We start from the raw sequence: 25,249 nt of genomic DNA, 5'->3' as shown, positions 1-25,249 counted from the left end.
TTCTCATCAACCTCCTGAAGAACGTAGCAATCATCCATACACAGGGGGAATATTACAGAGCCTGATTAACCTGCACAGCTTTGGAATGTGGGAGCAAATCAGAATACCCAAGGTAAGGATTCATCCTGGGTTTCTGGTTGTGTGAGGCAGTGGCTTTAATAGCTACATCATTGTGCAGCCCTATATCCTGGAACTTCCCATGCAATAACAAATTCAACTGAAAGATAGTAGCATTTCATAAAGGTGACTTGTCATCATCTTGGTGATAATTAGGTACAGACAATAAAGACAGCCAAAAATGCCCACACCCTGAAAAATGAATGTAAAGTATTCAAACTCATTGACAGTGCAGTTTTTACTCAGCTTCTGTTTTGGGGTACATTGGATCCATTGAGTCTGCTCCACTAGTTTATTAAGGCTGATCCATTTCCCTCTCAATCCTATTCTTCTGTTTTCTCCCCATAACCTTCACGCCCTGACTAATCACAAACCTATCCAGCTCCTCCTTAAAATAACCCAATGACTTGGCCTCCACAGCTGCCTATGGCAACGAATTCCACAGATTCACCACCTTCTGACTAAAGAAGGGTAACAGTGTGAAGTTTTAAACAAGACATATTTGCATTAGTTAATTTTTCAATGCAATTTAAAACCAGGTGAATTCTTGAAATTCTTGATGCTACTGAAATAGAAACAAATTGATTTTTTTCCCACATATACCTGACTGTTTGTGGTAAGAGATCTCTCTGTTGGTCAAGCGGAGCCATCGCTTCTTAAAATTGTGCACTTTACGAATTCGATTTCTTCCCTGAGCTCTTTTAATGATTTCTCTGCAATACAGAACAATACATATGTAATTGGCCTTTCTATTCTCAGGGAGTTAGTGCTGCTGATAGACTGAAGTAGAATTTAAGGTGCATTCACTATATCTGTATTTGTTAAATCCTCTTACCCTTCTTTGAGAATAATTGGTTCATCTACACCACTGGGCTCCTTACTTTGCACAGATGATACTTCATCTATAAACTAAAAACAGGACCATTTCAGGATAAAGTTAAAATTAAGGTATGACCAAACTTTTCTATTTGTAGGATAATTTATTTTTAGTGCATACTTTAAAAAAAATTTCCATGATTAGAAAACTGTTTACTCACCTTTTTAACTGAATCAATACATTTGTCTTCCTGAAACAGTTTAAAGAACTCACACATATAGGATTCCTTGAAGCTTGACTGCAAGTCAGAAGAAATTATACATTAATATATAACAACACTGGGGGGAGGGGGGAGGAAATACTCCCACTAAATCATTGCAAAAAATTATCTGCAGAATCTGTGCTTAAGATGGTACTGACCAGCTTGCTTTTTGATAGACTGCACCAGCTTCCCAAAGTTTGGATTGTTTTTGAAATTAGGGTTAAGACTCGAAATGTATGAGCATCCTACAAGGGCAGGTAGTAGAAAAGAAAACAAAATATGAAATATATTATACTAAGTAAATCTACATATTTGTGTAACACAAAATCAATGTTAACTGAAAGGTACTGAACCTTGCAACCAGACTCTCAATTACCCATGATGGAACTTTCTGCACCTTTTTCCAATCCTGTGCAGTGGCCCCACCATACCAGACGATAATGCAACTTCTTAGAACGATCTCTAAGGTACATGTGTAGAAATGCGTGAGTGTCCTTGGTGACATACCAATTCTCCTCAAACTCCTAATGAAATATAGCCACTATTGTTCTTTCTTTGTAATTGCATCCTTTTGTTTGACTCAGGATAGATCCTCAGAGATGTTAATACCCAAAAACTGAAACTGCTGACCCCTCAATGAAGACTGGTATGTGTTCCCTCAACTTCCCCTTCCTGAAGTTAAGTCAATTCCTTGGTCTGATTGACATTGACTGCAAAGTTGTTCTGCGACACCACTCAACCAGCTGATCTATCTCACTCCTGTACACCTCCTTGTCACCATCTGAAATTCTGCCAACAACAGTTGCATCATTGACAAATTAAAAGATGGTGTTTGAGCTGTGTCTAGCCACACAATCGTGGGTTTAAAGACAGCAGAGAAGTGGGCTAAGCACAAGTCTTTGAGGTGCGTCAATGTTGATAGTCAGCAAGATGTTATTTCCAATTCATGCAGACTGTGGTTTTCCGGTGAGGAGATGAAGGATCCAGTTGCCCAGAGGTGCAGAGGCCCAGATTTTGGAGCTTGTTGATTAGAACTGAAGGTACGACTGTGTTGAGCACTGAGCTATAGGTTACAAACAGCAGCTTGATGTGATCCAAGGTTAGTGAGACTGCATCTGCCGTAGTAGACCTATTGTGGCAATTGGCAAATTGGTATGGGTCCAGGTCCTTGCTTAGGCAGGAGTTGATGCTAGCCATGATCAACCTCTCAAATTACTTCATCACAGTAGATGTGAGTGCCTCTGGGTTGACAGTCATTGAAACAGTTCACCCTGCTCTTCTTGGGCACTGATATGACAGTCACTCTTTTGAAGTAGGTGGAAATTTCTGACTGCAGCACTGAGACTTTAAAGATGTTCTTAAACACTGCTGCCAATTAGAGGGCACAGGTTTTCAGAGCCCTACAAGGTACACCATCAGGGCCTGGCCTGACGCCTTGTGAGGGTTCACTCTCTTGAAAGCTGTTTTACATTGACCTCTGAGACAGAGATCAAAGGATCACCAGATGTTGCAGGGATTCACACAGATGTAGTTTTATTCTCCCTTTCAAAGTGTGAATAAAATGCATTGAACACATCTGGGAGTGAAGTATCACTACCATTCATGATGTTAGGTTTTGCTTTGTAGGAAGTAATGGCCAGCAAACTCTGCCAAAGCTGACATGTATCCAATTCCATCTCTAGCCCCAATCGGAATTGTCTTTTCACTTTTAAGGTGAACTTCTACAAGTTGTACATGGACTTCTTGTATAGTTTTGGATCACTGGTCTTGAATGTCAGAGACCTAGCTCTCACTATGAATCTTCTGGTCCATCCACAGCTTTTGGTTTGGGCATGTCCAGTGCGATCTCAAAGGCACACAATCATCCACATATGTCTTGATGAAGTTGGTGACAGCTGTGGCGTATTCATTGAGACCCAAAGATAAAACCCTACATATTGTCTAGTCCACTAACTCAAAGCTCAAAGTACTCCTGAAAACACTCCTCCGCCTTTCTTGATCATACTCAGGGAGATGGTGCAAAAAAAAAGAGGAGAAATATTCAAAAGGGATGATAGAGGCAGCTTCTTCATGTAAAGAGTGGTGCATTTTTGGAATGAACTGTCAGAAACAGTGGTTGAGGGAGGCATCTTAACAACATTTAAAAGCCATCTAGTTAAGTGCATGATTAGGACAATTTCAGAGGACTATGGGATAAACATGAGGTAGGACTAGCCCACCAGGCAATAGACTTGGCAAGGACAAGTTGGGCCAAAGAGCCCGTTTCCATGCTGTCAGACTCTAACACTACACTAATTACCTAGGTAAAATTCAGGCAGGCCAGGCAGCTTATTTTTCAGTTCTGAAATCAGCACAAAGTTTTGTGGAACTTACTGGGTGATGGGGTCGGAGATGGAAACTGTGAGGTGAAACAATTGCAACTGCAAAGAATCGTAGGAAGACAAAGCTGCTCACGGCAGAGTACTTCACGTGGAGATCATCTGGAATTGCAGATTCAGTAAAGAGGGTTAACACTTCTACTAGCTGTCTTTTCCAAAGTCTTAGAATCATAGAATAATTACTACAAGGCAAGATTTAAACTGTTAAGTCCATACCAACCAATGTCAAACCAATTCTGCTAGTACTGTTCACCTCTTGCCATTGCAATACAAATCTTCACCTTTCACCTCCCATCAATTTTCTAACCTCCCTCCTTCCCCCCCCCCACCCCTCATGTTACTAAATGGGGTCTCTTTCAGTCCACTGTATTTACTGGTTTCTATTACACTCTAAATAACATCAGGGGAAATAGTCAATGATCAAGCAGAATGAACTGAGATCTCCATCTGAACAGTCACACGCCTGGAATAATGGATTATTTAACTTCTCAAATTCCCCCAGTAGAAACTGATGCTTTTGTTTCCACAGTATACTCTCGTCAAGATCATGACTTCACAGATAAAGATGGAATTATTTTCATTATCATCTATCATGCCTTGCATCTCTCACCTGGAAACTGTTTCCTTGCCAAATTTTGTAGTGAATTAAATACCTCGCACATTAAAGTAGGGCAACTCATACTGGATTGCACAATCAAATTGAATACCCTCTCGACATAATGGCGAAGGTTCTCCTGCAAAATTCAAAACAAACTCAGTCAAAACTCGAAATATAAAAACAGTTCCATTGCACTGCTAGCACAATTTGCAACATAATGTTCAATTTTCCTTCTTTCACCATCCATTCCCATGCCTTTTTCATATGAAAACCTGAAATAATATTAACAGGAGACACTCCATAATTCTCAACATGCTGCCTGTCTACACCCTATCTTAGAGTACATACAGATGTGGTAATACTTTGGCATCTAGGCGGCATGCAATTTTGATAACGTACTAACATGCATTAGAATTAGCTTTGTACAGACAGTAAAGACTGGATATAAACAGACAGTTCTAGAGCGTTACCAGAATTGACTAGAATAATTGCCGAGGCAATTGGACCTCAGCATTTACAGTTTAATGATTTGAATGAGGGGGCAAAATGTCAGGCTAAGTGAGTGGGTGAGATAAATGGCAGATGGAAAGTTCTGCGGAAAAATGTGAAATCATCCATTTTCAAACACAAAACAGAAGTGTATAATATTAGCTTAGAATCAGTTATACAGCATGGAAACAGGCCCTTTGGCCCAACTCATCCATGCTGACTGTGTCACTTAGTGAGCTAGTTTCATCTGCCTGGGAACAAATGGAACAAAGTGGGAAATTAATGTTCAAAAGGGACCTCTGTCCTCAGAGGTCACTGAAAGCTTAAGTGTATGTGTTGCTAGTAATAAGGTAAGTGCTGTGATACCCTTTATTACAAGAATTTAATTATCTTGGTAAGGTCATGGCTGGAATACTGGTCTCTTTAATCAAGAATGAATATACTTGTCAAAAAGGGAGCGTAATGAAGATTGACCAGAATAGCTCCTGGGGCAGTGAATTTGCTATAAGAAGAGACTGTAACTGTTCCAGAGTTTAGAAGAATCAGAGGAGATTTACTGAAACTTAAAACATATCATCAAGGTTCAAAAGGATGGATGGAAGGAGGCTGTTTTACAAGAATAGTACCAGCAATCCCAGTCTCAGAATAAGGGGGAGGATATTTAGCAATGAGAAGAGCAGAAATTTCTTTTCACTCAGAGGGTGGTGAATCTTTGGAATTATCCATTGTGGAGGCTTGATTATTGATTTCATTTAAAATAAGCATCAAAAGATTTCTGGATATTAAGGGGAGTGAAGATTGTGCAGGAAAATGGAGTCTAAGAAATATAAAGTCAGCCATTATTTGGGTGAATGTCAAAGCAGGCTTGCAATGCAAGATGGCCTATTTTGGTTCCTAATTGGCAGTCATTTCTTTAAGTCCAACACTAAGGTCACTTGCTATTTACCAGCTGATTAACTTAAGTAAAATGATGCAAGGTATCATTAACAGTAAGTAGCACAATTTTACAGCTGCCCACTATGGGTTTCACCAGGACTACTGGGATCCAGCCCTCATCTTGGCCAAGACTTAATTCTAGGTTAAAGTTCTGAACTCTAAAGATATGATAGGTCTAACAACTGATGGAGTAAGGCATCAAGGGACCCTAAAGTAAATGGGACATTAAAGAGAATTACGGAGTCTCATCTCACACAAAGGAAGATGATTTTAGTTGTTGGAGACCAAATACCCAACTCTGAAAACATTAATGCAGGAGTCCTTTGAGTGCCTGAAGCCTAATCATCTTAAATGGTTCAACAACAGTGTTCCTTCCAATCACAAGGTCCATCTATGATTGCACAATGTTTATTTCCGTTTTAAGTCCCCAGCAAGGAAATGCAGTAAAACCGAGATCTGATAAGTGGGTGTAACATTTGTGCTGCAAGAGGTGTCAGACTCTGACCAGAGTGTCTAACTGCTTATTCAGCAACAATACTACTACTACATCAATATTGAAGAGGTGATCATGATTATGTTCCAGGAACAGCTCAAATGGCATCTATAAATTTGCTAATAACACCACAGTGGCTGGCAGATTCTCAGATGATGATAAGGAGGCATACAGGAGTGAGATAGATGAGCTGGCTGAATAGTGTCACAGCAACAATGCCAGCAAGACCAAGGAACTGACTAAGGACTTCACAAAGGGGAAGGTGGGAGAACAAACCAATTCTCATAGAGTCCTTACTACAGTCTGCAGATGATATTGCTGTAATGGGCTGTATCTCAAATGATGACAACAGAGAACCTAGTGACAAGGTGTCATGACAATAACAGTTTCCTCAACATCAGCAAAACAAAAGAGGGTATCACTGACTTTGGAAAAGGGTATGGAGTATGATGCACGTGTTCCTATCTACATCAACAGGGCAGTGGTAGAGAGGGTTTCCAAGTTGGTAGGAGTGAACATCACCATAACCTGAAATGGTCTAACCACACTGACACCAAAGTCAAAAAAGCTCACCAGTGTCTCTACTTCCTCAGGGGGTTAAAGAAATTTGTCATTTTCACTTTGATCCTCACCAACTTTTATTGATGCACTCCAGAAATCATCCTATCCGATGCATCAATGCTTGGTATGGCAACAGCTCTGCTCATGACTGCAAGAAATTGCAGTTGCGAAAACCAACTTTCATTCCATTGACTCTGTCTATACTACTTGCTGCCTCAGTAAAGCAGCCAGCATAATAAAAGATCTCACCCACTTTGGATATTCTCACTTCTTCCCCCTCACGTTGGGCAGAAGATACAAAAGCCTGAATGCACATACCACCAGGCTCAAGGACAGATTCTATCTCGCAGTTTCAAGACTAGTGAATATAATAAGATGCAAACATCCTAATCATTCCAGATAATAATACATTATTATTATTGATCTTTTGTTGAGCTGACATTCTACCTTGTTGCGAGAGTGCAAATTATTACCTGCACTGCACTTCATCTGTACTGTTCTACATTGTTATTGTTTTATCAATAGGTTTCAATAGGCTACATTTAATGTCAGAGAAATGTATACAATATACATACTGAAATTCTTTTGCTTCGCCAACATATTACCTCAAAGCACTGTTGAAATGAATTCGGCTGTATAGATTATATGCAAGGCAAGTTTTTCCACTATACCTCAGTACATGTGACAATAGTAAAACAATTTACAAAACTAGAGTCTTTCTACTACCTACAAGGCAAGCACAGTAACACAAATGAATAACCTGCATGTGCCTGGCTAGGTGCACCTAAACCCCGCCCACCTTAACCATTTATTCCTTCCATCACTGGTGCTCATGATGACTTATATAAGCATAAATCACATGAGCAGCAGACACATGTACATCATCAATTACAGGTTCTTCTCCAATTCACCCAGCACCCCAACCTGCACATCACTGTTGTTTCTTCACCATCACAGTCTCTAAGCCTTGTAACTATACCCAATAAATATCCTGTGGAAGTATTTTTACTAAGAGTGGTTCAAAATGCCAACTCTCATCTCCATCTCCGAGAATAAAATAAGGATAATCGATAAACGCTGGTCTTGCCAGAATTGTCCACATCCAGAAAAATAATTCTTAAAATGTGGATATCCTGATAGAAGACCTTGCAACATATTTCTGACAGGGACCAATAGTTAAAAGTTCAAAGCTGAAAAAAAGCAAGTGTTCTCCAGCCAACTGAAATAGTGAACACCACAGATCATGAACAAGTTAATGGATGGGCATTTTACTGCATTAAATGTTTAACTCCATAGTTAGGACTGTGATTGGAACCATGAGGGGAAAAATTATTAGTTTTCTTAGCTTGCTTGCTTTAGTTGAAGGAAAGTTTATAATAGGCTTGCTAGTTTTAGTCACAGGACTGTTTGTTGGTAGTCTGTTGATAGCAGTTCTTGTGTACAGTTTGCAAAACTCAAGACCTGTATATTCCCAGTGGTGTTATGGTGAAAAAGGGAAGTGTGTTAATCCAGGTGGCAGTAAATTGACTGAGAGAGTTTGGTAAACTAGTTTAATGGATGTTATTTTAACTTTACATAAAGTTAACATATATATTAGCAAAGCAATTATCAGAAAGTGAATGTACGCACCTTGTTCACCTCAACATTATCACCTTCTTTGAGCTTTATAGGATCAATCTCACAAGTTTTGCAGGAGTCACAGATCTAAACAAACAGAAATCCAAATAATCTTTAATAGGGATTTTATAAATATCCCAAAAGTTACATTAATCAGTATTTTATTTTTATTGTAGACCTATAACCAGTCCTTACAGCCTACCACATCCATGCTGACTATGATGGCTATCTGCACTAAATCCCATTTGCCTGTATCTCTCTCTATGCCTTTTCTATTCAAGTACTGTTGCTATTGCCTCTTAAACACTGAAATTACATCTGCCTCTATCACTTACTCTGGGACCATTTTCCAGATAACCACCATCTTACATAGGAAAACTTACCCCTCAGATTTTTCAAAATTTCTTACTTCTCACCTTAAACCTGAATCCTTTAGTTCTAGATTCCCCTGTCCTAGGAAAATTCCTGACCATCCATGCTATATATGCCCCTTATAAGTTTATCTGTAATGTTATGCCTCAGCCTCCTATGCATCACTGAGAATAAATCCATTCTATTATCTCCCTATAAGTAGTACTTTCCATCTAACATCTTGATGAATCAAGATTTTGATGGGATCAAAACTGAACTCACTTCTCCCAGTATAGTCTAACCAAACTTCGTACAGCTGCAACATGACATCCCAACTCTTATACTCAGTACTTCAGTCTATGAAGGAAAGCACAGCAAACACCTTACTCACTACCCAATCCATGTGTTGCCATTTTCAGTGAGCTCTAAATTTGTACCACAAGGTCTCTGATATCTCTTCTATATATCCCACTGGAATTTGAACCTCATACTTGTCTAGATTAAGTTCCAGCTACTAGTACTTTGCCCAACATTTTAGGTAATCCACCAGATCCTCGGATAACCTTCTTTACAAACAGACACCACCAGCTGCATCCAACTGCTTTTGTCATCAGCAAACTTATAAAGTAGACAACCTAAGTACATTCTCATCCAAGTCATTTAAATATACACTAAATGCCACTTTATTAGGTATACCTGTTTGATAATGCAAATATTCAATCAACCAATCACGTAGCAGCAACTCAATGCATAAACGCATGCAGACGTGGTCAAGAGGTTCAGTTGTTGGTCAGACCAAACATCAGAACGGGGAAGAAATGTGATCTCGTGGCTTTGACCATGAATGACTGTTGATACCAGACAGGGTGGTTTAAGTATCTCAAGAACTGTTGATCTGAGATTTCATGCACAATAGTCTCTAGAGCAGGAGTTCCCAACCTTTTTTATACCATGGAGCCTTAACATTAACCATATGGGGCCTGTGGATCCCTGGTTGAGAACTCCTGCTCTAGAGTTTACAGAGAATGGTGTTTAAAAAGGTTCTGTGGGCGAAAACATCTTGTTCATGAGAGAGATCAGAGAAGAATGGCCAGATTGGCTCAAGGTGACAAGAAGGCAACAGTAACTCAAATAATTAAGCATTACAACAGTGGTTTGCAGAAGATCATCTCTGAACGCACAACACTTTGAACCTTGAAGTGGATGAATTACAGCAAAAGAAGACCACACCTGGTTCCACTGAGTGGTCATTAAATATATATTACAAACAATAAATGTCCCAGAAGCAATCCCCATGGCAAATCACGTGTTACAGACTTACAACTACCACTACCTTTTGCCTCACATCACCAAGCCAATTTTGGTGAAAGACGAGAGGGTAGTTCCAGTTGCAAACCCATTTCAGATCTTTAGGACGAGTCTACCATGTAGGATCTAACAACAATGGAGCTATTGCAGAATGAACCACTTGCATTTGTTACTTGATAGTCACTTCTCTAGGCCTCTCAGGAAGGATGCTCATCCTCTCGGGATATTGTTTCAGTACAGATCCAATTCATGTGCATCTTTTATTGGGGCTCTCTTGATTACTCAAAGCTGTATGATTGGGAAAGATTTTCACTCTTCTTCCATCATCAGCAGCATGATTTGGCAGGTATGTGATGTACGCAGGAGTCTGAGCATTTTATGATTTAAATAAATGGTAGACACTTTACACAAGAGTGCCTTGTAGTGAATGAAGAACACAACTATTAGATGGCCATAAATGGGGAGAGGATGTCCTGGTTAGGAACATGTTGTCATTCCAGAGCTGATTATCTGTTATTTGTGAAGCGGGGTGCCGTGCGCAATCATAATCGGTTGCAAATGGATGTGGGAGCACGGAGGAACATCTGGAAATCTCCAGGAAGACCTTCTTTGTTGCTGCTGCTGCTGTGAGGTCCGGGTCTCTGCTGGGAAGAACAGGCCCCCAGTCCTTGGGGTCACGTTGCTGATGGCCGTTGGCGGGGATGTCTTAATATGCTCGGCAGAGGATGGTGCTCGGAGAAGCTGTGCCAGAGGGGATGGTCGGAGGTTCCTACTTCTCACCTTATTGTGCTGGACAAGGCACATGGGGATTTAATATATTCTCTGGTTATAAAGTTCAGAACCAGGGACAGTTATGAGGGAAGAAAAAGATGACTCTTAGAGCTCATTACCCAAGAAAGCTGTGCAGGCTCAGTTTCTTCACAGAGTGATCGATTAAGAGAATCAAGGGCTGCAGGGAGATCAGACCTGGGAAATGAATGTACAAGTGTAAACGTGCTATCGTAGGGATAGAAATGTGGGCAGAGGGGGTGGGGTGGCCCTGTTGGTGAGGAATGAGATTCAGTCCTTTGCAAGGGGGGACACAGGATCAGGAGAAGTAGAGTCTGTGTGGATAGAACTGAGGAACAGTAAGGGCAAAAGGACCCCAATGGGTGTTGTCTACAGGCCACCAAAAAGTAGCATTGATATTGGGTGCAAGTTGAATAGAGAGTTAACATTGGCATGTGGCAAAGGTAATGTCGCAGTAGTTATGGGGGATTTCAACATGCAGGTGAACTGGGAGAATCAGGTTGGTGCTGGACCACAGGATAGGGAGTTTGTAGAGTGCCTACGGGATGTATTCTTGGAACAGCTTGTACGAGAGCCGACCAGGGACAAGGCTATTCTGGATTTAGTGTTATGTAATCAACAGGATTTGATAAGCGATCTTGAAGTAAAGGAGCCATTAGGAGGTAGTGATCATAATATGATAAGTTTTTATCTGCAATTTGAGAAGGATAAGGGCAGCTTGGAGGTGTCAGTGTTGCAGTTGAACAGGGGAAATGATGGAGCCATGAGGGAGGAGCTGGCCAAAATTGACTGGACGGATATCCTAGCAGAAAAGACAGTGGAACAGCAATGGCAGGTATTCTTGGGAATAATGCACAAGGTGCAAAATCAGTTCATCCCCCGGAGAAGGAAGGATTCAAAGGGGGGAAAGGGGCCACAGTGGTTGACAAAGGAAGTCAGAGATTGCATAGCATTAAAAAAAAAGGAAGTATGACAGAGCTAAGGTGAGTGGAAGGACAGACGATTGGGAAGTTTTTAAGGAACAAAAGAACAACTAAAAAGGCAATACGGGGAGAAAAAATGAGGTACGAACGCAAGCTAGCCAGGAATATAAAGGACGATAGCAAAAGCTTTTTTAGGTATGTGAAGAGAAAGAAGATAGTTAGGAACAATGTTGGGCCCTTGAAGAATGAATTGGGTGAAATTGTTATGGGAAACAGAGAAATGGCAGAAGAATTTAATAAGTACTTTAGATCTGTCTTCACTAAGGAAGACACAAGCAATCTCCCAGATGTATGGATGGGCCAATGACATAGGGTAACAGAGGAAATGAAACAGATTGACATTAGGAGGGAAACGGTGATGAGTAGACTGATGGGACTGAAGGCTGACAAATCCCCAGGTCCAGATGTCTGCATCCTAGGGTACTAAAGGAGGTGGCCATGGAAATTGCGGATGCATTGGTAATCATTTTCCAATGTTCCTTAGATTCAGGAACAGTTCCTGAGGATTGGAGAATGGCTAATGTTATCCCAGTTTTTAAGAAAGGAGGGAGGGAGAAAACAAAGAACTATCGACCTGTCAGCCTGACATTGGTGGTAGCGAAGATGCTAGAGTCCATTATTAAAGATGAAATAGTGGCATATCTAGATAGCAGTGATAGGATTGGGCCGAGCCAGCATGGATTTACCAAGGGTAAATCATGCTTGACTAATCTATTGGAGTTTTTCGAGGATGTAACCAGGAAGTTAGACGGGGGAGATCCAGTGGATGTAGTGTATCTCGATCTTCAGAAGGCATTTGATAAGGTCCCACATAGGAGATTGGTGGGTAAAATCAAAGCTCATGGCATTGGGGGGGAAGACATTGACATGGATAGAAAACTGGTTGGCAGATAGAAAGCAAAGGGTAGCGGTGAATGGGTGTTTCTTGGAATGGCAGGTTGTGACTAGTGGGGTGCAACAGGGCTTGGTATTGGGACTACAGCTGTTTACGATTTACGTCAATGATTTAGATGAAGGCATTGAGAATAAAATCAGCAAATTTGCTGATGATACTAAGCTGGCTGGCAGTGTGACATGTGATGAGGATGTTAGGAGAATTCAGGGTGACTTGGATAGGCTGGGTGAGTGGGCAGATACTTGGCAGATGACGTTTAATGTGAATAAGTGTGAGGTTATCCACTTTGGGAGTAAGAACAGGAAGGCAGATTATTATCTGAACGGTGTAGGGTTAGGTAAGGGAGAAATACAAAGAGATCTAGGAGTCCTTGTTCATCAGTCACTGAAGGTGAATGAGCAAGTGCAGCAGGCAGTGAAGAAGGCTAATGAAATATTGGCCTTTATTACAAAGGGAATTGAGTACAAGAGCAAGGAAATCCTCTTGCATTTCTACAGAGCCCTGGTGAGACCACACCTGGAGTACTGTGTACAGTTTTGGTCTCCAGGGTTAAGGAAGGACATCCTGGCTGTAGAGGAAGTGCAGCGTAGGTTCACGAGGTCAATTCCTGGGATGTCTGGACTGTCTTACACAGAGAGGTTAGAGAGACTGGGCTTGTACACGCTGGAATTAAGGAGATTGAGAGGGGATCTGATTGAAACATATAAGATTATTAAGGGATTGGACAAGATAGAGGCAGGAAATATGTTCCAGATGCTGGGAGAGTCCAATACCACAGGGCATGGTTTGAGAATAAGGGGTAGGTCATTTAGGACAGAGTTAAGGAAAAACTTCTTCTCCCAGAGAGTTGTGGGGGTCTGGAATGCACTGCCTCGGAAGGTAGTGGAGGCCAATTCTCTGGATGCTTTCAAGAAGGAGCTAGATAGGTATCTTATGGATAGGGGAATCAAGGGATATGGGGACAAGGCAGGAACCGGGTATTGATAGTAGTTGATCAGCCATGATCTCAAAATGGGGTGCAGGCTCGAAGGGCTGAATGGTCTACTTCTGCACCTATTGTCTATTGATATGGAATCAACATAGGAAAGTGCCACTGAGGTCAAATATCAATCCTGATCTTACTCAATGACAGAGTAAGTTCTAAAAGGTTAAGGCCACTTCTGCTTTTGTTTCTTACGTTTGTATGCCATTACTATATTTCTCATGAAATTTCTGGGCCAAAGGCAGAAGAAATAGGAGTGGGAACCATCTGAATTGCTCTTACGCAAAGCCAACATACACTTTGAAGACTGAGTTGCTATTTTTACGCAGTAGCATTCTAAGGGGAAAGAGATTTTAAGAAAAAGCTTATTAAACATCTGCTATTCAGCAATTGACAGGATGATAAAGAAGAAAATGTATTTTCCTCCATTTGCTATTTGTGCAAAATTTGATCCAAATATAAACTTGCAAATATATTAATGAAAAATGACACGTGTAACAAAGAGAAGAGAATTTCTATCTTACTTCATCTAAAATTGGCTTCAGTGTCACTTTCAGATAATGCTTTCCAACCAGTTTCATTGTTTCATCAATGCACCGAGTAGCTAGAGAGTTTCCCCTGAAGATAGTGTTGACTTCCCTACAAAATCAAAGAATATGATTAATTCAAGCTTGCATGTTTTCTGAAAACAGCTCAGTAGTGAAATTTTGCCAACTGGCAACACACAGTGCACAATTATACGCAATGGTCATCTGAAATCTGCTTTCATTACTTATCCTCCTGTCGTTATGTATGGCCGATGTAAATAGACATCTTTAAAGCAAGATAGCTAAAAGTAAGAGGTAAAACCAATGAGAAAGATTTTCAGGTTTCTTGCAATACAAATTGTTTTCTTAATATACAGAATACTACTGGTTGCAGCTTCAAACTTGACTCAGCCTCCGCACTATCAATCCAATTTTTAGGGAAGATATTTTGTCTCTCTTGTCCCCGTGCCCTTTAACAACTTTCTAGATACCATATTAATGTATCATTCATTATATAAAACACTCTTATTGTTGGTATCAATCTTTTATCCATCTGAGTTTTGCAAAATTGGTTGAAGTTCAAATAACAGACTGGTCCAATGAAAGATAATTTCAGAGTTCAGTAATAAAGGAAGGACCTGATTGAAAAGAGAACAGGCTCATAAATTTAAGAGAATTCAGGTACAGTTAAAGGTCCAGATCAACATATGGCTCATTTTCATCAAAAATTCAAAGGTTACAGAAATAAATGCCACACAAGTTGGGAACCTTATCCCCAAAGGCTGAAAGCTAAAAGAACTGATGTGGAACAGGAAAATATTATCTTGCATAACATCTCCTAAGAGAACACGACTGAAGTATTGTACTTGGATAGAATAAAAGGAACTTTTCTTGGCATTGTAGGCACTCAAATCAGTTACAACAGTTAGCTTGAGTTGGAGTTGGACCATTACTTGGTTCTATTGATTCCTCAGAAATATTATTTTTAAAATATTCCGTATCAGAACAAGTGATTATGCAACCTTCTGATTTTCCTTGGATCAAGCACAGGAGTGAGAGTAACCACGGACCCAAATGACAGACTTACTGTGTTTGCTGGAGATCTAATTCAGCCAAGGCATGAAGGAAAGGAACTAACTTCTTATGATGTAATAATAAGCGTACGAGGGGTAACACAGCTTCTTGCTTTGCGTTGCACACCTCACCCAGGATATGGACCGCTGAGGCAGATATAGGCTTGAAGACAAGAGAAAAAAAATAACTTCAGTCTTTTTTTGTTGAGTGATCACTTAAATTGTCCACAGTGTAAAAAACAAAAAATACAGATCATAAACATTTCAAGAAACCCTTAATGACAACGAGAGTAATTATTTAATAGAACATGTCTACTACATTGTTACCCATTAGGTTACAAAACAATTCCTGTTTACCCAACACACACAAAATGCTGGTGGAACGCAGCAGGCCAGGCCAGCATCTATTGGAAGAAGCGCTGTCGACGATTCGGGCTGAGACCCTTCGTCAGGACTAACTGAAAGGAAAGATAGTAAGAGATTTGAAAGTAGAAGGGGGAAGGGGAGGGGAAAATGCGATATGATAGGAGAAGACTGGAGGGGTTGTGGTGAAGCTGAGAGCCAGACAGGTGATTGGCAAAAGGGATACAGAGCTAGAGAAAGGAAAGGATCATGGGACGGGAGGCCTAGGGAGAAAGAAAGGGTGAGGGGAGCAGAGAGGGAGATGGAGAACAGGCAGGGTGATGGGCAGAGAGAAAAAAAACTAAATATATCAGGGATGGGGTAAGAAGGGGAGGGGCATTAACGGAAATTAGAGAAGTCAATGTTCATGCCATTAGGTTGGAGGCTACAAGGTGTTGTTCCTCCAACCTGAGTGTGGCTTCATCTTGACAGTAGAGGAGGCCATGGTTAGACATATCTTAATGAGAATGGGACGTGGAATTAAAATGTGTGGCCAGTGGGAGATCCTGCTTTCTCTGGCAGACAGAGCGTAGGTGTTCAACGAAACGGTCTCCCAGTCTGTGTCGGGTCTCACCAATATATAAAAGGCCACATCGGGAGCATTGGACGCAGTATACCATACCGGCCGACTCACAGGTGAAGTGTCACTTCACCTGGAAGGACTGTCTGGGGCCCTGAATGGTGGTGAGGGAGGAACTGTAAGGGCAGGTGTAACACTTGTTCCGCTTGCAAGGATAAGTGCCAGGAGGGAGATCGGTGGGAAGGGATGGGGGGGGGGGGGGGGGGGAATGAATGGACAAGGGAGTCGCGTAGAGAGCGATCCTGAGGAAAGCAGAAAGGGGGGGGAGATAAAGATGTGCTTGGTAGTGGGATCCCGGTGGAGGTGGCGGAAGTTACTGAGAATTATACGTTGGATCCGGAGGCTGGTGGGGTGGTAGGTGAGGACAAGGGGAATCCTATCCCAAGTGGGGTGGTGGGCAGATGGGGTGAGGGCAGATGTGCGGGATGTTTACCCATCAGTTTTTGCTTGCTGACTAGCAAAGGTTTTGTTTAAATTACACCCCACTTTCAAAAATTCTCATTCTTATTTCCAAATAACTCCATGGGCTAATATAGCAAATTCTGGAAATTCCTCCAGCTCACAATACACCAAAAAAAAAATTCGCTCCTCCAATGCCTGATACTTGAATATCCCCACCTCCACTGTCAAAACCTTAAGCTCTGGACATCATTAGGAAAATGTTGCTCCCTTGCAATTAGTATTCCTTTTCTTAGGATGCCCTTCCTAGACAAGGCCTCTGGTCATACTTTATTATCTATATCTATCTATAATCAATCTATGCATTGATTTTTACTTCATTCATAACAGTCAGTGAAACTATTTTAGACCATAAGACAATAAGACTTAGGAGAAGAATTAGGCCATTCAGCCCATCAAGTCCACTCCGCCATTTTTCGGATGATTTCCATGGCTGATCCCAGATCCTATTCAACCACTTACACATGCCCTCTCACCATATTCCTTGATACCTTGACCAATTAGGAATCTATCAACTTCCGCTTTGAATATACCCACAGATTTGGCCTCCACTGCAGTCTGTGTCAGTGCATTCCACAGATTCACCACTCTTTGGTGAATAAAATTCCTCCTTATCTCTGCTCTATAATTTCTCAATTTTGAGGCTGTGCTCTCTAGTTCTGGATATCCCCCACCAAATGAAACATTCTTTCCACATCCACCTTATCTAGTCCTTTCAATGAGGTTTCAATGAGATCCCCCAGGCATTCTTCTAAATTCCAGTGAGTACAGGCCCAAAGCTACCAAATGTTCCTCATGTGTTAACCCCATTCATTCCCAGAATCATCCTTTTGAACCTCCTCTGGACTTTCTGCAATGACAATACATTCTTTTTGAGATATGGGGCCTGAAACTGTTGACAATAATCCAAGTACAGCCTGACTAGTATCTTATAAAGCTTTAGCATTATGTCCTTGTTTTTGTATTCTATTTCCCTTCAAATAAATGCAAATGTTGCACTTGCTTTCCTTACCACAGACTCAACATGTGAATTAACCTTCTGGGAGTCTTGTATGAGGACTCCTAAGTCCCTCTGCACCTCTGATGTTTGAATTTTCTCCCCATTTAGATAATAATCTGCACTAATGTTCCTTTTACCAAAATGCATCATCATACATTTCTCAACACTGTATTCTACCTGCCACTTTTTGCCCATTCTTCCAATTTGGTTAAGTCCTGCTGCAATCGCATTGCTTCCTCAGCACTACCTGCCCCTCCACCTATCTTTGTATTATTTGCAAACTTTGACACAAAGCCATCAATTCCATTATCTAAACCATTGACAAACAATATGAAAAGTAGCTGTCCCAATACTGACCCCCAAGGAACATCACTAGTCACTGGCAGTCAACCAGAAAGGCCTCCTTTATTCCCACTGACTGCCTCCTGCCTGTCAGCCATTCCTCTATCTATGCCAGTATCTTTCCTATAACACGATAGGACTTTATCTTGTTAAGCTGCCTGATGTGAGGCATCTTATCAAATGCCTTCTGAAAATCTAAGTAAATCAATTCCACTGCCTCTCCTTTGTCCACCCTGCTTGTTGCTTCTTTGAAGAGCTCCAACAGATTTGTCAGGCAAGATTTCCCTTTACAGAAATCATGCTGACTTTAGCTTATCATTAGCCTCCAAGTACCCTGAAACCCAGTCCTTAATAATGGATTCCAACACTTTCCCAACCACTGAGGTTAGGCTATCTGCCTTTAATTTCTCTTCTTTTGCATTCCTCCCTTCTTAAAGAGTGGACATGTTTAAACAAAAATCAGATAAATACTTTAGTTTTTTTTGTGTGTACAACAATACCAATCAGAGTCAGTGGGAACAAAAACACTTTTCAGCACAAATACTCAAATCCAATTCATCACTGGATTGGAGGGTTGTGGATGTTGTTCCTTTATACAAGAAAGGGAGTAGAGATAGCCCAAGAAAATTATAGACCAGTGAGTCTTAAGTTGATTGGTAAGTTGATGGTTGATAAGTTGACGGAGAAGATCCTGAGAGGTAGGATTTATGAACATTTGGAGAGGTATAACATGATTAGTAATCGTCAGCATGGCTTTGTCAAGGGCAGGCCGTGTCTTACGAGCCTGACTGAATTTTTTGAGGATGTGACTAAACATATTGATGAAGGAAGAGCAGTAGATGTAGTGTATATGGATTTCAGCAAGGCATTTGATAAGGTACAAGGTTTATTGAGAAAGTAAGGAGGCATGGGATCCAAGGGTACATTGCTTTATGGATCCAGAACTGGCTTGCCCACAGAAGGCAAAGAGTGGTTGTAGACGGGTCATATTCTGCACGGAGGTCTGTGACCATTTGTGTGCCCCAGAGATCTGTTCTGGGACCGTTACTCTTTGTGATTTTTATAAATGATCTGTATGAGGAAGTGGAAGGATGGGTTAGTAAGTTTGCTGATGGCACAAAGGTTGGAGGTGTTGTGGATAGTGTGGAGGGCTGTGCAGGTTGACTCTGTGGTTAAGAAGGCATACGGTGTGTTGGCCTTCATCAATCGTGGAATTGAATTTAGGAGCTGAGAGGTAATGTTACAGCTAAATAGGACCCTGGTCAGACCCCACTTGGAGTATCGTGCTCAGTTCTGGTTGCCTCACTACAGGAAGGAGGTGGAAGCCATAGAAAGGGTGCAGAGGAGACTTACAAGGATGTTGCCTGGATTGGTGAGCATGCCTTATGAAAACAGGTTGAGTGAACTCAGCCTTTTCTCGTTGGAGTGACGGAGGATGAGAGGTGTCCTGATATCCTGATAGAGGTGTATAAGATGATGAGAGGCATTGATCATGTGGATAGTCAGAGGCTTTTTTCCAGGGCTGAAATGGTTGCCAGTAGAGGACACAGGTTTAAGGTGCTGGGGAGTAGGTACAGAGATGTCAGTGGTAAGTTTTTTTTATATATAAACGCACAGAGTGGTGAGTGCGTGGAATGGGCTGCAAGGCAACAGTGGTGGAGGCATACATGATAGGGTCTTTTAAGAGGCTTTTGGATAGGTACATGGAGCTTAGAAAAATAGAGGGCTATGGGTAAGCCTAGTAATTTCTAAGGTACAGACATGTGGGCCGAAGGGCCTGGATTGTTCTGTAGGTTTTCTATGTTTCTATGTTTCATCAGCTTGTGTCGGCTCACATTTAATAGAAACTAGATTCTTTAAAGTATACGTGACCAGAAATGAAAATAACTATAAACAATATGAACACACAAACAGAAGTATTTTGCTACAATAAACATTATTCTGTACAAGATTACCACCTTAGATTAGATTAGATTCAACTTTATTGTCATTGTGCCAAGTACAGGTACATAGCCAATGAAATGCAATTAGCATCTAACCAGAAGTGCAAAAGAATAGTGTTATTTACAAAATAACTTCAAATAAAAAGTAAGTGCTACAGCATACAAATTTAAAAGTACTGAGACAGTACAATATGGGTGTAGTACTGCTTAGCGCTGTGATGTGAGGTTCAGCAGGGTCACAGCCTCAGGGAAGAAGCTCTTCCTGAGCCTGCTGGTGTGGGAGCGGAGGCTCCTGAAGTGCCTACCGGATGGGAGGAGAGTAAAAAGTCCATGGTTAGGGTGAGATGCATCCTCGATAATGCTTTTCACCCTGCCCAGGCAGCATTTATGATAAATGTTCTCAATGGTGCGCAACTGGGTGCCAATAATTCGCTGGGCAGTTTTCACCACATGCTGGAGTACTTTGCGGCCCGATACAGGACAATCGCCATACCACACAGAGATGCAGTTGGTGAGTATGCTCTCAAACGTACAGCGGTAAAAGTCTGTCAGTATCCTGGGACAGAGGTAAGCTTTCTTGATGCTCCGCAGGAAAAAAAGGCGCTATTGCGCTGATTTGATCAGGATAGAGGAGTTCAGGGACCAGGTGAGATCCTCGGAAATGTGGACACAAAGGAATTTAAAGCTTGATAGACGCTCCACTACAGCTCCATTGATGTAGATGGGGACATGAGTGTGTCTCCCAGCATGCCTGAAGTCCACAATGATCTCCTTGGTCTTCTGGGGGTTTAAGGGCCAGGTTGTTGTCAGCACACCACATGGCCAGGTGCTCGACCTCGTCCCTGTAGGCCGTCTGTGAACTAGATTAAGTTCTGCGAACTTTAAGGTTACTATTTAACTCGCAATAAAATATGTATTCATTTCACAGATTAGCATGTTCATTGACAGCTAAATAGAGTTAATAAAACCTGGGAAATGACAATGATCCAACTTTTTGCAGCAACAAAGGAGATTGAACGTATTCAACAAAAACATATACTTTTTGTGTTCTTATAGAAATTCAAGAAACCTAAGACATGCATACAGCAGTAGCCAAAATTATGTTCACAAGTGCAATAACATCCACTCTAAAATGCTGAGAATTTCTATGCGATTGCAATCATTACAAGACCACAAGATAATGTCAATACTGTTGTTTAAAATATTCAGTGAGTTGGCAAAAAACAACAATTTTGTTTAGATTTAAGAGTAACCTTCCCCCACCCCCGATTTCATGCACTAAGGGTCCTTTGTTATATCTAACATAATGCACAGGACTGACACAACCTATTTTTAAAGACTTCTTACAGTTAATGCTGAGCAGAATAACTTGTTTTCACGATGAAGTTCTCACTAATAGAGGTTTCAAGAGGAACAACTTCCTTTGTGGAATAGGCCACATATCTAAACACAGCAATGAAAGATATTCTACACACCTGATCAGGCATAAGTTTTGGTTCAGCATCATGTACATTTTTCCATTCCTCTACTAACATAAGAGAAATCTTCTTTAACTGCAGTCATTTTCATTCATTGTACTTCTTTAACCTTTTATGTTACTTAACAACATACTTTGAAGAGCATTTTAATTGTTGGTTCTCAGAAGTATAAGCTGTTGTGCCTCCAGACTTATTACATTTTATACACTCTCTTTCACCACCATTATTACCAGGCCAAATTGGTTATTTCATTTTTCCTATACATATTAGAATAGCTGAGATACCATGTTGTTGAGACACAGTCAATATTAGACAAGATCACCGTGCACTTTGAATTACAAACCCAGCGAATATCCATTATAATGATGTCTAATGTAATTTTTGTACTTAAATGCATGAATACTACAAAGCTGCATCACATCATATAGAAGCAGAGAGCTTTAACTTCCACCAATATCTACCTTTACATCAGGTGACTTTAGCAGCAGCTCATTTAGGGAACTGTAGTACTGGGATGGAAGGACATAGTCTTCATTGTAGAATATAGACAAGCGAAGTGATCCCAAGTCTTCTGATTTTGCAGACTTGTTTCCATTCTCCTTTGGCTGCAATAAATACCTGTACAATAAAAGAATGTTATTTGGAATTTCAACACCAGTGTCTTGATCCAATTAGTTTTATAGCACAATAAAAGTACTGTTGTGGAAAAGATTTATTTTTCATGCAGATGGCAGTTGGAAAATCAACAAGTAACAGTGCATGGAGGTAAGGGTGAGGAATAGATAAGGCAAAACCTGTGCTTAAGGCTTAGTCTCTTGCATAATTTTTGCTGTCGTGCTACTAGGAAAAATGTACAAAAACTACTAAATATATAATCACAAATTTGTCTCCACACAGGTCTATAAGTACAATTAATATCTTGACTACGTGTAACTGGAAACTATTGCCACTGTTCTACATCAGGCTTGTTTTTCCATCACTCTATCACATTGCCCACTAGAAAACCATGATAATAATGCTGTTATACCAGGTTAGTGATAACATTAACCTGATAAAAGAGCATTAGTGTTATTAGACAACAATAAATTTTAACTTCCCCTTAACTGCTGTAAATTGACATAAAAATGAGGAAATGATTATTTAGTTTCCACCCAAAACTGGCAATAGAATAGAGCTTCCACTTTCCCCAGGGAAAACTTTTATACAGCCACAGATTATTTAAGTGAGCAAAATTAAAAGGCTGAAATAATTTGACACATAGTATATAGAAAAGTTCTTGGATGCATTACACATATATGTGCACACAGAGAAAATAAAGATGAAAATACTACAAGAGGAAAATGGGAAAAAAAGTGAGGAACTATCTGATGCAGCTTGAAATATAAATGTGAAAATGCCAATTATGTTTGCAATAGATAAATTCACAAAGATCTTCAAAGAGGTTCAATGTAAATTTATTATCATCATCTTGCTAGCATTCACAATATTTATAAAGAAACACAATAAAGCCAATGAAAATCTATAAAGACAAAGAACCAATGTAAAAAAAGACACCAAATTATGCAAGTACAAAAAGAAAAACAAAATAATAATAACTAAGTACTGTAATTTTAAGAACAGGAGTTGTAGAGTCCTTGAAAGTGACTTCATTAGGTTGTGGAATAAGTTCAGTGTTGGTTAAATGAGGTTATCCATTCTGATCAGGATCCTGAATGTTGAACGGTAATAACTGCTCCTATTATACCATGATCAAGAAAGCTTGCCATGCCATCCTGCACCCAGAACTTGCCACACGATAAAAGACTGGTGAAGACAAGAACGTATGGTCAAGTGGGGCGGAGGAGTGATTACAGGACTGCTCTGGACAATGGCCTAGACAATGGTCAGGGATACATCTTTGAATCTCAATGAATACGCCACAGTTGTCACCAACTTCATCAAGACCTGTGTGGATAAGTGTGTGCCTTCGATAACATAACAGACATACACAAACCAAAAGCAGGAAATTCGCAGTCTGTAGAGGACTAAATCTGTGGCACTCAACCCCAATGATCCAGACCTACACAAGATATCCAGGTATGACCTATGAAAGACTATTTTAAGAGCAAAAAAACCAATTCCGATTGAAGTTAGAGATAGAACTGGATGCGCGTCAGTTTTGGCAGAATTTGCAAAACATTACTTCCTACAAGGTGAAACCTAACATGAATGGCTGTGGTGCTTCACTCGCAAATGAACTAAATGCTTTTTCTGTACACTAAGGAGCTAGTGGTGTACCTGAGGAGGGCTAAGGCACCGGTGACCCCTGTTTCCACTCAAGGGGTCAGTGTGGACATGGTGGAGGATTACAAATACCTGGGGATACGAAGTGACAATAAACTGGACTGGTCAAAGAACACTGAGGCTGTCTACAAGAAGGGTCAGAGCCGTCTCTATTACCTGAGGAGACTGAGGTCCTTTAACATCTGTCGGACGATGCTGAGGATGTTCTACAAATCTGTGGTGGCCAGTGCTGTCATTTTGCTGTTGTGTGCTGGGGCAGCAGGCTGAGGGTAGCAGACACCAACAGAATCAACAAACTCATTCATAAGGCCAGTGAGGTTGTTGGGGTGGAACTGGACTCTCTGACGGTGGTGTCTGAAAAGAGGATGCTGTCCACGTTGCATGCCATTTTGGACAATGACTCCCATCCACTTCATAATGTACTGGTTAGGCACAGGAGTACATTCAGCCAGAGATATGTTATCTCATTCCACCGAGATGCAACACTGAACGACATAGGAAGTCATTCCTGCCTGTAGCCATCAAACTTTACAACTTCTCCCTAGGAGTATCAGACACCCTGAGCCAATGGGCTGGTCCTGGACTTATTTCCACTTGGCATGATCAACATTATTATTTAATTATTTATGGTTTCATATTGCAATATTTCTACACTACCCAGGGCTGAAATGGCTAACACGAGGGGACAGTTTTAAGGTGCTTGGAAATAGGTATTGAAGGGATGTCGGGTGCAAGTTGTTTTTTTTTAAAAACTTAAGAGTGGTACTGCACTGCCGGCAGCGGTGGTGGAAGTGAACACAATAAGGTCTTTTAAGAACCTCTTAGATAGGTATATGGAAGTTCCAGGCAGTTTCTATAGTAGGTTACATGGTCAGCACAACATTGTGGGCCAAAGGGCCTTTAGTGTACTGTGGATTTCTATGTTCTATGTACACATCCCACTTATCAGCAGATAGTAAAACCTTGCACAGGACGAGGAATAACATCAATGAGAGATGGAGAGAACACAAATTGGGTACAAGTTGATCATGCTTGATCATTTGCCCCAGAAGCCTGTTATCGACACCCTTGACCTCCCTCCTACCTTGGATGAAATCAGGAAAGCCATTTCTCAGATGAACTCTGGTAAGGCCCCTAGGTGGGATGGAATTCCTAACGAGCTCTTTAAGTCAGCAGGCCCACTAGCACTCACAGCGTTCCATGACATCCAGACAAGTAAATAGGAGGAAGAAGAAATGCCTGAGGACTTCAGGGATGCCATAATCGTTTCAATGTTCAAGGACAAAGGTAGCAAAGTTCACTGCGGCAACTACTGGGGCACATCTCTCCTGTCCATCAGGGGAATAAAATCTTAGTTTGCATTATCCTCAACTGCTTGATCGCCAACATATGAGAGCGAACTTTCCTTAAGTACACTGTGGCTTTCACCTAGGCCGAAGTATTACTGAAGTGGTTTTCACAGTTTGTCAGATTCAAGAAAAGTGTACTGAGCAGAATTTGCAACTACTTGCTGTTTTTGTAGATTTAACCAAAGCCTTCAAGATGGTCGACAGGGAGACCATCTGGAGAGTGCAGCCAAAACTTTG

At 40.9% G+C, this 25,249-nt stretch overlaps 1 protein-coding gene across 2 annotated transcripts in view; it reads right to left on the bottom strand.

The window, feature by feature from the left end:
- Window positions 1-25,249, bottom strand: part of rasa2 (RAS p21 protein activator 2) — a 173,223-nt gene that overhangs the window by 22,019 nt on the left and 125,955 nt on the right. For both annotated transcript variants that reach the window (XM_059994339.1, XM_059994349.1), the window contains 10 exons: window positions 21,842-21,998; window positions 15,191-15,339; window positions 14,101-14,215; window positions 8,281-8,355; window positions 4,185-4,308; window positions 3,570-3,676; window positions 1,355-1,441; window positions 1,155-1,232; window positions 953-1,026; window positions 721-830 (listed from right to left, as the gene is read on the bottom strand). In XM_059994339.1, the coding sequence (XP_059850322.1) occupies window positions 721-830; window positions 953-1,026; window positions 1,155-1,232; window positions 1,355-1,441; window positions 3,570-3,676; window positions 4,185-4,308; window positions 8,281-8,355; window positions 14,101-14,215; window positions 15,191-15,339; window positions 21,842-21,998 (1,076 nt within the window). The remainder of the gene's footprint in view (window positions 1-720; window positions 831-952; window positions 1,027-1,154; window positions 1,233-1,354; window positions 1,442-3,569; window positions 3,677-4,184; window positions 4,309-8,280; window positions 8,356-14,100; window positions 14,216-15,190; window positions 15,340-21,841; window positions 21,999-25,249) is intronic.

This window comes from Hypanus sabinus, chromosome 2, assembly GCF_030144855.1.
Source record: "Hypanus sabinus isolate sHypSab1 chromosome 2, sHypSab1.hap1, whole genome shotgun sequence".
In the NCBI taxonomy this organism is placed as follows: Eukaryota; Metazoa; Chordata; class Chondrichthyes; order Myliobatiformes; family Dasyatidae; genus Hypanus; species Hypanus sabinus.
The sequence above is the reverse complement of the archived record's forward strand: the minus strand, read 5'-3'. Positions and strand labels throughout refer to the sequence as shown.